General features: G+C 37.2%; 1 protein-coding gene across 3 annotated transcripts in view; it reads left to right on the top strand.

The window, feature by feature from the left end:
* MAGI2 (membrane associated guanylate kinase, WW and PDZ domain containing 2) overlaps window positions 1–14,654 on the top strand; it is a gene marked incomplete at both ends in the record, with an annotated part of 716,521 nt that overhangs the window by 565,494 nt on the left and 136,373 nt on the right. For 2 of the 3 annotated variants that reach the window (XM_079534500.1, XM_079534499.1), the window contains 3 exons: window positions 2,755–2,812; window positions 10,094–10,215; window positions 11,659–11,841. In XM_079534500.1, the coding sequence (XP_079390626.1) occupies window positions 2,755–2,812; window positions 10,094–10,215; window positions 11,659–11,841 (363 nt within the window). Of the gene's footprint in view, window positions 1–2,754; window positions 2,813–10,093; window positions 10,216–10,851; window positions 10,981–11,658; window positions 11,842–14,654 lie in introns of all 3 variants that reach the window. The other variant, XM_079534498.1, reaches the window with a different exon arrangement.

Genomic DNA, 14,654 nt, shown 5'->3' with positions numbered 1-14,654 from the left:
TTACATTAGTCTTTCCTTTATTTTTTACTTCCTATTTTCCTTCCTTCTTTCTGTCTTTCTTTGAAGATACTAGAGCCTTTGTTAACCCTGTGCATCTAACTTTCAGAAGTACAGCTCCTTCTGCATTTAAAAGCCTACCCAGATGCATACTGAGCAAAGTATCTGAGTGTCAGCTCTGCCTTTTTGATCTTTTTTTGGATGACTGCTGCAGTGCCAGCTAGATGCTGCTTCTCTCATGAGGGATATGAAATGCAAAAATCTGGAGCATATATACGTTCTATACAGATTATCCAGCATCTTTCCATCCACTTGTAGTATCAGCATTGCTAAATGCTGTACAACCTTTTACTGATTTTTAAATAGTGATTTTACAAATGCTCAAGAAAAGGGCCTCAAGTGGATGATACAAGGGGGTATGTGAGAATATAATATCAAATACAAAATAAAGCATAAAGATTTTTCTTCACTTTACGAAGAAATTCTACTGGAATCAGTAAAATTGAAAGACCTGAATGACAGAAGTTAAGCCTATGAAAATGAATATATAACATAGTAACCATGAAACTGTTGGCTGCAGGAATTATAGATGAATGCTTTGTGCTAGAGCTATCAAATGAATATCAGAGAGATCTGTAAACTACTGCTCCCTCCCCGTTCAAATCATGATGGCCAACAGTAATCTCCTTTTATTAACGTTTACTGATCACTCTCATCCTTAATGATCATCATTGGACACAGTGAACTGAAGAAGAGAAAATACAATGCCCTCACCCTCAATTTGGCAAACACTTTGCTTCCTATTTGATGAGGCAATAAAGTATTCCTGTCCTATAATCTTTCATTTCAACAGTGAAAAATGGAATAAATGCCACTACTTAATGTCGTGAAAAATAATCAGAGCGCTCCTGAAAGCAAACGTAGCAGAAGATTCTTTCATCAGAAGCCCTGTAGTAAACTATACTTTGCTAACCCGATCTGCCATGCTTTAGGAGGGGGCTTGGGCTTTGTGTTCTAGCTAATTATTTTTACTTGTCGACGCAGAATTTTAATGAAAATGATCTCTAATGAGCTCTACAGGCTTCATCTCCATTGGAAAAATAAATCAGAGCATAAATTTACGTAGAGTTAGTATCCGTCATATGCACCAAGGTATTCTTTTATTTCCTTTCTTCTGAACCCGTGAGTATTTCATGATGTTAGATAATCAGTGGTTCAACCCATGCATTTAAAAGTGGGTTCTCCACAATATCTCCAATTCATTAAATTTTTACAGACTTTTACACTAGAAAATTGGAATTGCCATTTGCATTCTCACAACTCTTCCAGTCCATACTCTGTTATGATGTTATGCATCATTTCTTTAGGGAAAAATAGACCAATATGATAACAGTAAATCCTCAAATTATTTCAGATTTTTGTAAATATGTAAAACAAAACACATTTTCTGTGTTTGTTTACTTTAAAGTATATATTTACAGATATATAATATCTGCTTTTAAATTTTCACAGAACAGCTAAGCTTTTTTTTAGTTGCATAGCTGGAAAAAGCTCCATGTACCAACTCACGTTGGAAAAGGGATGTATGCACACATTTGTGTGCATGTGTTAGTGTGTGCATGTTTGCGTATTTCTGAGTATGCGTGGAATTTTTCAGTGCTTACTGCACTTTTCTCTAAGTGAATTTTAGGTGGACAGATACAAAAGCAACACGAAGTTAATTAGATAAAAAAAAAAAAAATCTGTGCAATATTACATTACAATAAAATGTGCCTGTAGTATTTAAGCTAATATTTTATTCTACGTCATGAGGAGGACTACACTAGGAATTAAATTAACTATGGGGGTAGTACAAGATTTACAGCTTTCTTTTTGAATGTTTATGTTAGATCCCAAGTTCTGTCCCAGGTTATACAGGACTGTGGGAACCAGCGCAGGGACAGTTTCCTACAGAATTTACTGAAGTTCTTGGCAGATCTGGATGCAACATCTGCCTGGCTTCTCTGCCCACTGGCTCCAGGATACTGGCCTTGCTATCTCAGCATTTTCAAGACCATTACATTAATGTATTTAATAATTGTTAATATCTGAATGTTTTAGGTGTCTTCTCTATTTCAAGTGTTAAGGATGGCAGATGTTAAAATACCTTATTTTTGTTTCCACTTCTATGTACTTCTGTGTACCATGACGTCTCTCTGATATATAACTAAGCTTTGCAATAGTGCAACTTTGAAGACTATGGAATTGCACACAAACAGAACAAACCATTCCAGAGCATTTAGACATTCTTATACATAACTGACAGGAATTAAACTCCCTTTCTTCTAGACCAACATATCTAGGGCTCATTGGAAAGAAAAAAAAAAAGGTTCAGAAAGTGAAATGCTTGTGTGTGTCTATATGAGTGTTTGTGTGTCTATTTGGAAGAAAAAAAAATCCCTCACTTCCTCTTGCAGTGATGTCATACAAGATATGCTACTGTTGTTGAGTGGCACAGCTGTTGGAACAGTAAAGTAGTTCAACTAAAATGTGTTTTTCTCAAGACTGAGATCTTTGTTTGCATGCCAGTTTTCTAGTTACTGCTACTTGTGGTCACCCTGGTGGGTGTTCAATGTTTGGCATTTGCTTTGGTGACTTTATCTGACCTCACTATCCAATTATTTCCCTCAACATCCAGCAAAGATCTGCAATTTCACTATCAGAAATCGAAGCATTCTGTATTTCATTTACTGAAAGAGATAAATCTTTGTTTTTCAGAGCTTCCATATGGCTGGGAGAAAATTGATGATCCCATTTATGGCACTTATTATGTTGAGTAAGTTCCCAAGTTCAATATTAAGTTGCTGTTAATATGTCATAATATAATACTAGTATCCTCTGCAGTGCTTAGCTGGCAAGACATGAGTGCAGTTACCGAATTTGGATACAAATGGGTACAAACACTGAATGTTAAACTAAAGGTATACCAGGAATTCTCAGTCATCAGTACAGTTAATATGACCAAATATGTTCAGTGTGTCTCAAATCAGTGACTCAGTTGTTCTGTTTCTCAAGGGTCTGATTCCAGTTGGAATTTGTAAAATAATGTACTAATTAAATAAATGTTGTACTTTTTCTGTAGATTTGGACATCCAGTGAGGTGCAGATCTTATTAGTCAATGAATAAAGCAAAGCATAATCAGTTTAGCTCATTTAAGACCACTTTCCTTTTCACAAATAAGATCTTCACACTCTGCATATAAAATTCTAGGTCTGTTATGTTTTATTTCACAACACAGTCCTTGCATTCATTTTTCATATTTTAGTTTAGTTGTGGAACATGGAACTCCTGTGTGTGAAAGGGAATAGAAAGCTTTTGCTTGAAGTAATAGAGAAAGCCTGTTCCAGGTAGTTACTACATAAGATAGGTAAATCGGAGAGATGATTTTGTATGCTATTTAGCCTAACAGAGTCAATCAGATTTATGTGAGATTAATGTAGATTCAACTTGTGATATGTGCTCAGAGCGGTCAATTTTTATTCTCTTCTCTCCTATTAGCGTCTACTCTAAGTGCATAGATCACTACAAAAGTAATGCCATCTATTTATTTCTGTGGAAACAGATAAGAGAGCATAATAACACTATTTGATAGAGCAAATTCTCAGCTACAGAATGCACTTTTTTGATGTAGTCATTACCATTTGCTCTACATTTTCACCAGCAATGAGCAAGAGCCAGCATGCCGCAGTCATGCAAATCTGCATGGCCATCTGGAATGTGGCTTGTCTTTCACATCCCTTTTGCCAGTGCTGAAATGCACCACCCACCCCTCACTGTGCTCACATCCACTGCCTGGTCTCCATAAATGTTCAGCAAATGCCAATGAAAGTCAGTGGGTGACATTTCTCCCACACAGAGGAATTCAGCTGCACACCTTTGCTTCATTCGCACTTCCATGTCAAACAGCGTTTTGTCAGACTGCCCCTCTGCTGCTGTCTGTCCCGCAGCAACAAAAATGTAACAGAACATTGGCAGGAAAGTTCAAACTTTACTAACATACCACCAACATCCATCTATCCACCAAAATAATAAAATAGGAGGCATTACTTTTGGAGCAGCCCTAGTATATTGCAGGGGATGGAGAAAACTGTAAAATGAAAAATGTAAAAAGCATTTTTACAGACTACTTGTTCTGAGAAAGGTCTATCCATTACTTCTATTTAATTGAAGGAGAGAGTCTTCACAGAGGATAGTGACCTGCCTAAATTTTCAGTTTCAGATCCTGGCACAAAGCAGTAAAATTATTCCTTTCAGACAGAATAGAAAATGTTTATTTGCATGTCACATCATTCCCTTTGTCTCTTGAATCCATACCAGTGCTTTGATTACAGGATTGCTCTGGACGTATGCTAGGACTGGAGATTTTCCAGACCATAGAATATGCAGCTGTTAACATGCACAGGGTAGAGCTGGATAGAGGGATCACAACAAGATCAGGTTTTAGAAGGGTTTGAAGATGTGTCTGAGATTCACCTTTCTTCATCGCTATAACAGCAGCTTCGCAAACAAACAAACAGAAACCGTGTCTGGCCACTGCCACATTGAGTCCTGTCCCATTCTCCAAATGCAGTAGCATCCACTCTGCTGCTTTTTGCCCTCAGCTGAATCCCTGGTGCAAGAGCAGCAACCCCATCTGCTTTGCTGCTTGCCCAAGCCAGCTTTATTTATTCTCCTCTACCTAAAGGTAAATCCTTAAGTAATGCCACCAAATTGTGCCTGAGATCATTTATGAACCTCAGAGTAGTTAGTGGTTGGTGTTTATATATCTTTGCACTTAACCTCCCTGAAGATTTCTGCACATACAGTTATAAGCTGCTGGGTGTATTCCACCTTGGCAGTTTTTACTGTATTTTGGTGAGTAAAAGGTGTTGTGCAACTTCTGTGTATTACTTACTGAGCCCCCCTTTGCTATTAGTGCAGCCCAAGGCATTGTGGCAGTGGTGAGACTCACACTTCCCCTGCATAAGGAGCAAGTATTCATCCCCATTTCATGTCCATCCACAGGTGAATAGACACAAGGTTCTCAACGCAGATGTTATCAAGCAATTACATATTTCAAGGCCGTTACTGCCAGGTTTCTTCATTCTATTGCAGATAAGATTTGTGGAAAGATATATAAAACCTACTTGTAGGCTCAGAGGATTTAAGAAGTGAAATAAATGTTCACAGGATTGCATTAAACCTGCAGCCATGCTAAGTTCATAAGGAGTTTTATAGTCAGTAAAACACAGTTGTACTTTAATTTGCTGTCTGTGCTCAATACGTTTGAAACAAAAATTGCTTCCCATTTTTCATTCTAAAAAGTAGAAGTTACACCTTTTTTATTACCAGTATTCAATGGATTAGTTCATTTTTAACTAGATACAATCAGTTAACATTAAACTGTCTTAATTATGTCATAATAGTGGGGTAAATCATGGAAAGCGGTGTCATGAACTTTCTCACATTCAAGTCCAGTTGAAGTTTATATGCAGGCCTTTAAAACTGTCAGTGAAGAAAGGGCTCATATTCCCCTCACTGACTTATCTGTATCACATGGGAGGACTGTAAGGAAGGACAGTGGAGCAGAGAGATAAAGTGGATCACTTTATGTGAGTCAGCTATGCTCAGTTCCAGAACCTAAGACCAAGAGATAATGCGGAAAACAAGCAAGCAAACAAAAACAAAATAAAAAGGACATGCTGGCAAAGTTAACAAAGATTTATCATACCGTATTTGCAAATCCTGTTGAAAAATCAGGTCCCCGGTATAACTTCATCACATAAATCATGAATGAATGTAAGTTCAAGACACTATTAAAATTTTAATTTGGCTTGTTATGAAGATCTGAGCTTCACTTGTAAGGTGTAGACATCTCACATGAATGAGAAGTGTTTGGTATACCTTGGTTAACTTTCATGCAATTCTCTCTTAATTTATAAACTAAGAGCTGGCAGCACTTATCTGCACAAGGCTATGGAGAGAATATGGTTGTTAAAGTGCACTGGGTCTTTTCAGCATTCCAGTTGGCATTATTTCCTCCTTTAAGGATGATTAACCACAACACAGAGTTCAATTTCCTGGCACAGCCTCTGTAATAGAACAGCTAAATTGGCCATACAGGTATTTATTCTAGAAAACTGTATCACCTTAACTTACAATTTCTGACAATGTTCTGTTATTACTCGAGAAGAAAACCTTTCCAGAGGTTTTTTTGTTGTCATAAAATAGTAGCGACTGAAAAATGTGAATGTAAAGAAGACTCAGTAATAAATTATCCATCAGAATGTCTGTCTTGTAGGCATCTTGATCCTCAGAACTGCTTGGTGGGTTTTAACCACAAACTACTAATAAACAACGATCCATTGAAGTAGCTAAGGAGAAGAATAGGCAAAAATCCTTCTGCTGATACCTGGTGCTAACCATACTCCTCGTGACACAAAATTCACTATTTCAGCTTTGCAGCCCAAAACCAAACCCTACGGCTTGCATACTGTGGGCTAACGTAGTACTGACTGCTCATTCTTCTGTGCAGGGAGATGATTGGGGTTCCTGGAGCCAGAAAGTGAGCAAAATGCAGCATGATTCTTCTCTGGAATTTTTTTATCTGCAATTTTATCTCCAGAATAGGATTTTTATCTTTAGATAAGGCTTTTACATTTAATATTCACAGTATAAAATATAGTTGAATCAGGACCCGAAAATTAGTTGTGAGAGGGGGCAGAGGGGGAAAAGAAAACCTGTTTACACAATTTGATGAGAAGTCTTATCCCACAGATGTGGATTAAATACATTCCTCTAGGTAGGCAGTCCCCAGTCTTCCTTCTGAACCCCAGTTAGGAGAATAGCAGAGATGGGACTTTTAGGTAGGAAGAGTCCAAAATGAAATTTTCAAATCAGGAGAGAAGTGCTCACCAAATTAGGTGCTGAGGGCAATGAGCAGTACAACTAAACACCAAAGCACTCATTTGTAACCATCTCTAAAACTCACATTTAGATTGTCTTATCAAGGCCTAGTTCAGTAATACCTATTTTGTATGCAGTTGAAGTACCCAGATGAAAGGCTAGAATGTCCTTCCTTTCAAGGAAAGTACTTAGCTTAATAACTTCATTCTCAGCTAAACTCATCAGTAGCAATTTTTCTGATTTAGCCATGGAGATGTAGAGCACTTAAAATTGCACGATAGGGAGGTGCTTCTTGTCTCATCAGTCTAGGAGCATATATCCAGTGTAACTGATAAAAAGGACTGATTTTCTGTGTAATTTTTTTTTTTTTTTTTTTTTTTTATTCTTATTGGGCCCAATATGTAACGCAGCTGTATGAATTTGATGGAATTTTCACAGTGTGTTTTTGAGATGGCACTCTACTATAAAACAGTCAAAATAGGGAAATAATTTGGAGTTAAGAATTACTGAGATTGCATCAACACCCTGAGGTGCCTCAAGTATCTCTGCTAGTCTTCCTGTCTGATATGTTAGAACAAAAAGGTCATATTCAAGATAGCTATTACAGAAAACATTTCTGTCTAAATATACTAAACCACAACTCCAGCTCCTACCAGAAACTGCTGAGAGCCAGCTGATAAGAAATTCCAGCTGTCGTGGCAGTATCACAGGAGCTGATTTTCCATGAGCCATTGACACATCCTGTATTAGGTAAAATCCCTCTTTTTTAATCACAGGACCACGTGTAAGTTTTGACTAGGGGCACTGGACTGTGACCTGCTGTTACAGCTAAGCTCTGATTATATTCTAAGGTCCTACATAAAAGCAGATGTATAATGTGATTTAGAATATCCATCACCTCTGCATCATATGAGACAAAAGTTACAGGAACCCCATGGTCTTCTGGAAGGGCAGCTGAGATAGGATATTTTAGACTAAACACTAAAATAGTGTTTGATCCCTTTGTTTGAACAACCAGCTCAATATCCTGTGTAGAAAACTTGTTTTCATTCTTATCAAATGCCATCATAAAACAAGCTAGACTTTTATCCCATAAATGCTATTGGAAGCTGTTTCATAATTTCACACTTCTGCTTGAAAGAAGCCTAAAGATTTCATGACTGAAATCCTAACATTTTTAATATATACTACTATTTACTTCCAAATATATTCATAAAATGCAATCATATATGAGCATTCATTCCACTAGAATAAAAAAGCAGAACTGCTTTGGTGTTCTGTCATAGAATACTCTCTCTTTCACTGGTCTTCCTGTAAAAACCTTTGTTGTGGAGATCAGAACTTTATCCAGTATTTCACATGATGTTTCACAACTTCCTTTTGTAATGGCAAAAGTAGTATTTCCCTCATAGTACTGGAATACATCACATGATAAATAGTAGCATGAAAACTATCATTTTCATGCTCATATTGGTATTTCAAAATTATCCTATGATCAATTAATGCATGTGAGTCTCGTCTTCCTTCGTTTCTAACTGATGAAGTTTCTCTCCCGTCCATCATACATATCCAGGTTTGCAATAGACAAAGGTGATGAGAACTGACCCTGAGAATTACAGAAAGGTCTAAAGCCTAGGGAAACAAAGCCTGCAATCTTAATCAGTCAGTATATGGAAGGAAAGAAACAAAAATAATCTTCTAATTTTGTAGTATAGTTTAATATTTATAAGAAAGCTATTAATCAAAATTTTACAGTACAAGTGATTTAGCTGCCCCTTGAATGAGAGAGAGCCATGTTAACAAAGTAGCAACTCCAGAATTTATAATATATTCTTCCTGTCATTAAATCAAAGTATCTTTTCATTGCATTAATCTTTGTTTTCCAAGAATAATACTCTCCCTTAGGACTTAACGACTTCCTTCAATTCCTTTTTTATATCAATTCCACTCATTTTGTTTGAAGTAATGTTAGGATCTGAATCCCGAGGGACCTGAGTAATGCTTAATGTTTGAGCATAAAAGGTCATCTCAAAATAAACAGAAGGAATTCAACCCATTTTGAGATCTCAGAAGTTCTCAGGTTGCCTCTGCAAGTGCTTAAAGCTGATGATCAGGATTGACTTTGCAGAAAAAAAATAGTACAGAGTAGCTTAGTAAGAATAAATAAGGACTGATGTGTTTGAGATCTTATTTTGCATTGTGTATTTACTTCCCCAGAACACTATCTGCAGAGTAAAAATTATTTTTAATTATGATCCTATCGTGACCCTATCTTCTAGAATTGTTCAATACTTCCTCCTAAATCCCCTTGACTTCTTCAGAAAAAGTGAGAAACATAGCAGAATTGTAGAACTATTTGTTAATTGGTAAAATATACACTTTAAGTTAAAGTATTAAAATCAAGGATAAGATTAGAGTAAGTAGTTAAGATAGTAGTTCCAAGCAGATGTATTTCCTGACTTGCTACAGGAAATGTAATGGTTTTTTTTTTTTTTTTTTTTTTTTTAAGATGAAAAAAGAAAGAAAAAAAAAAGGTGTACAACAGTAACTTATTCTATAGTTCATTATTTATGCATATAGTTTTAATTTACCATCTGACTTAGTTTCTGAAGCATCCTGTTTTTCTGTACATCTTAGCAGGTACATAACATAGAATTAAAAAAGAAATAATCCTCAGTTACTTTTCTATACTACATATATTTCTTTTTTAAGCAGTGATCATTAAAACCCTCTGTGTGCCAGGCTTTACCTTTTCTGTAAGTAATTTTATTTGCAGCTAATCAATAATAATGAAAAAATATTTGTTCAGTCCCTTTGAATCATGCACAGAACAATGTTTGTACTAAAGACATGAGAAACTGTTGTAGCACGCTTCAGCAGTACTGCAATTTACCATGTAGTCCCATAGATCAAAACCATTTGCCTGTAGCAGAGTTCAGCATATTGAAATGATAAGGCACTTTCCAATGCTGTTCATTATTTTATGCGCATAGATTGTGCTTTTCTCATCCCCACCGAAATTATGCAGAGTATAAGGGACATGCTCAGGCCCATCGGGGTTTCATAACAGTTTCGCTATCTAACCACACACACCTAAGTCACATCCTACTGTGAAAATAATCATTTTCCCCAACTGAACCCAATTTTTAATCAAAACCAAATTTTTTCCAGCCACATAAATAGAAGAACACAATTTGAAAACCCTGTGCTAGAAGCAAAAAGGAAACTACAGCAGCATAACATGCCCAACGCAGAACTTGGAACAAAGCCTATGCAGGCCCAAGGTTTCCGAGGTACAGTACCATGTCAGCCTATCTTAGTTAAGATGAAAGATCCTGCTCTTCTGCTACGCAACAATGATTTTGTCCTAGTCTGATGGAAATAAGAGTGTTGCCAATTCTCACAATGTTATCACCTGCCTCCTAGCATTTATCTCTCCGAAAAGTTGCAGCTCCTGGAGTTGCGGGACTCGTGAGACACCTAAGAAACTCTAACCTCCAGAGTCGCAGGAAAAAGAGAACAGTTGACCTTAGTGTTTCCTGAAGGCTGAAAAACAAAGTGCACAATAAGAGCCCCAAAGTAATTTTCTAAATAAAATAATAACTTCTATTCTTGGGAATGCGTGACTCTCTCTTGAGCACCTGAGGTTGGCAACACTGAAATAATTAATTGTACTTTCTGTAAATTACCTTTAGTTTATATTTGGTATGTTTCCTAGCTAGCTCATCTAGCAGGCATCAATTAAGTTAAAAGGCTCAGCACTGCGCTGTAGGAGTTTACAGGAGTACAGCCTCGCCGTAATGTGAAAATTAATGTGCTTACAATAGGCTGTGTAAGCAGCAAAGAGACAAATGGTAGACTGGTAGAGACAAATAAACTTCAACATGAGGTTCCAGATGGAGAATGAGGCTTCTTCTCCTTTGTGATAGTAGGCAGCTCCTCATCAACCCTGCCTAGGCCCAAACTCGTCCGCCTGCGCCCCGTTCCGCAGCGGTCCCGCAGTGTGAGTGATCTGTCCCAGTGCTGGCGCAACCCCGTTGGGACACGCTGGCCGTACGGTATGTCCTGCCAGCCCCACTGCACTGCCCACTTAACCAGATGAATGGAAACCACCACTTTTGCACATTCCTCCTACCTTTCTCTACACAGCAAAGCATGGGAGCGAGGCAGCGGGAGGCTGCAGCCGCCCACACTGCACACCGGGCACGCGGCAAGGGGACAGGAAGGTGGCACCGCCATCACAGCGGTCAGACCTGGCACCAGTCCCATGTGCTTGGAGAGGAAAGATCACCGGATGTTTATCACTGTCTGTAACACGTGGAACGAGAAATACCGGGGATATTTCTCTTACTGCAAGTGAGAGGGAAATTGTGCAAAACTTTGTAGACATTCTTGATTTATAGTTTAGGGAAGAGGTTTTAAAGTTGCCTCACTTATCATTTTTATTGTTGCAATTATTTTAGCTACACAGTATCCACTTCTAAATGTATTTCTAATATGAAAGAGTATAACTCCCCACTTATGGCTGATCTGCCATAGGTTAAAACACTTTTTAAGCTTTGTTTTAATATAAAAACTCACAATTTTATTTTTTTTTTCTGGAATGCCTGCACTCTTTATTTCCTCTATTTTCATACGCTGTCACGTGCTGCCAGCTGGTATTGTTATATGCTGTCCCTGCCATATTTTGACTAGATCAGAACTTTTGTCTTTCTTGTTTGTGTTGACTGATGTAGAAAAACCACTCTTCACCCGTGATGCATCACAGCTGAAGGGGACTTTCCTCAGCACCACTCTTAAGAAAAGCAACATGGGTTTTGGATTTACCATCATTGGTGGGGATGAGCCAGATGAGTTTCTTCAGGTGAAGAGTGTAATTCCTGATGGGCCTGCAGCACAAGATGGGAAAATGGAAACAGGTAATTAAGATGGTCCTTTTACGTAAGAAATACAATGATTTGTGATTTCTGAGATTCACTCTGTCCATAAACGCATGCATTTTTCTATATCAGTTACTGTATAGATGCCTAACAGTTCCAATGCAAGAAAAGATAAATCCTCAGATAGAAATTCCTCTAATTTTTTCTTAAATTGCCAGTAGCTCATATTTTCCTTTCCACACTATTTTAAGGGAAGAAAGATCTCTCCGTTCTCCTACATTGAAATAGACTGAGAAATGCTCTCTATTCTACTACATGAAATCTGGTTATAATGTTCTTTGTTTTTTAGCCTGTATACTGAAGGGGAATTTCTGCATGGACAGGCAGAGAAAGCACAGTCTACTAAGGGAAAAATTCTGGCTTTAGAAAAGATAGCTTTGCAAAACAATCAAAGTCGAGTCTGATCCAACCTTGTTTTCATTAGAACATCAAAATGAGTTTTCAGTGTGACATATGGAGACGTAGGCATCTGTGGACTACTAATAAAGAATCTGTGAAAACTGAATGAAGAAAAGAAACTTCTGAAGAGATCTAAAGCTGCTATTAAGATCTGGATCACTACTGGAAATACTTTCATATCCACAGATTGATAAAAATTGCAAAATGCCTTAAATGTCTCTAGGGTCTATGCATGGATGAAGCATTTTTGAAGGAAGATGAAGTCAGTTTCCTAGTCAGTGATTATCTCCTGCAGGAGAATACAATGACAGAACGATAGAATAAGTCGAAGGGTCCCCAGCCACCAACCTCCTGCTCAAAGTAGTGATAACTTTGAGGGTGGATAAAGTTTCATCCAATTTCATCCACAGGAGCATAGAGAATGCTGAAAGATAGAGATTCCACAGCCTTTGCTGGCTCCTGTCTTGCAACCGTTCTCATGGTGAAGATTTTTCTTCATTTTATCTGATGTGGATTTCCACTGCTACAGCTGCTTACTGGAGACTGTCATCTTGCATCGACACAGCCCTGTCACTGTGCACAGTCTCTCTCAAGCAGTCCTTATTCTTCACATGCTAGTTAGACTATGCATCGTCATCAGAGCTTATACATAATTTTCCATCCATTTCTCACTAACATGTTATAGAAGAAATAGTAGTTTGGGATTCACATTGTCTTTGCAGAAAACCCAGTTCGTGGTGGCCAGAGTCACTGTGGAGATGCAGAGAATTTTCTAGCCTGAGACAGTTCACTGTGGATGGAGCAAAGCAGCAGAGAATGTTCCTTATATTCTGTTACAGTACAGGGAGCAAACATGTAAACACACATAAGCACAGATAATGTAGGTGGAGTAGTCCCACATGATTCTTCTGGAAATTTCCTTTCATCCTTGTTCTGGTACTGCAAGGGAATAATTGAGACCATCATAGTTTATTGGAATAAATCCCCCTAATCTTTTTCTGTAGGAAACTGCAGGACTTTGCAAGTAGGAAGTGTGAAGGTAGTGAAAAGAATTATTTTTAAAACACTATAATTTGCCCAAAGTCTTGTATTACTGTTGGCATGATTGTTTCTGATGCCATATTAATGAATTAACAAGTAATTTATATTTTACAAATAATAAAATGTAAGAAAGAAGCAGAACATAGATTGTTTTTTGTTGGTTTTATTAAAAAAAAAAAAAAAAGCAAAAACAGTTCACTGGCTTTTTAATTTTCAATTCTTCTTACTGTTTTAACTTCAACATGCAACTTGGTTGCCAAAGGCAAAATTAAAGTAGCAGATAAGCTTAGTAACATATCTTCATATCTCCTAATATTTTGTTATTAGCTTATATGCTGCACGAGATATTTTCCCTGCTACTCATAGTTTAGCATTCTCAGATGCAGCACCCAAATACCTGCAGGTGTGTCTGGTGTGGGGACTGGTTGTATAGAATTGTTCATATGGAGTACTTTACTATGGAAAAGAGAATGTCCTTACATCTTATTTAAATTCTGATGTTGAAATTCAATATAGATGTCCTTGATGTTCATTATGGTAGCCACAAACTGTAATGGGAATGCATGAGGGAAAAAATGAGCTTTGAAATGAATCTTAAAATAGATTTTTTTCCTGAGGTAATTAATTCATCTTAAGAATCCATGATAGAAATATACATTCAAATGTGCTCTATAATTATTTTAGTCTGTTATGTGCAAAGTTAAATCTCTGAATAAATTCTGTAGGCAGATGTCTTCATTTCTGTGAAGACTGACAGAGTTCTGTTGTAAAGTAATTAGAGAATCTCAGGCTAATGATTGTGGCATCTAGCATGGTTTCTGTGAATATTTGCAGTGATTCCTAAATATGATAATGGAAAACAAAGAAAACTTATTTAAGGTCAGAATATTCTTAAAAGCTCTGTTCAGCCAAGTGATTGCATACTCAGTACTTTTCAAACTAACAAACTATGATTTTCTACCTATTCAAACATGGTACAATCTAATTAGCTGGAGATATGGCTGTCCAAGTCCTATTAACAATGTTTGTTGATAAAGCTCTTAAAATCCTATGTTTCAAAATGACTTGAGATTACAGATCTTTTGTTTTGTTAGGTAGACATCATTACATGATGAACATAGGTTTTAAACAGAGCTTTTGAAACAGATTTTATTTATTCTTTAGACATGAACGGTGTGTTGTGCAATTTATGTGCACTCCTGCTACAATCACAGTCACGGGAGGCTTTAATAAGCAATCAAAATATCGTATTGTGTCAGCAGGGTACCATAGTAAAAAGCTTGAGAACAATGGCTCTACAATCTGTGAAGTGACATGGATGTGAGGGATAACCACAGGTGCTGGTGTACCCA

Source organism: Tetrao urogallus (assembly GCF_951394365.1).
Source record: "Tetrao urogallus genome assembly, chromosome: 1".
Classification (NCBI taxonomy): Eukaryota; Metazoa; Chordata; class Aves; order Galliformes; family Phasianidae; genus Tetrao; species Tetrao urogallus.
The sequence above is the reverse complement of the archived record's forward strand: the minus strand, read 5'-3'. Positions and strand labels throughout refer to the sequence as shown.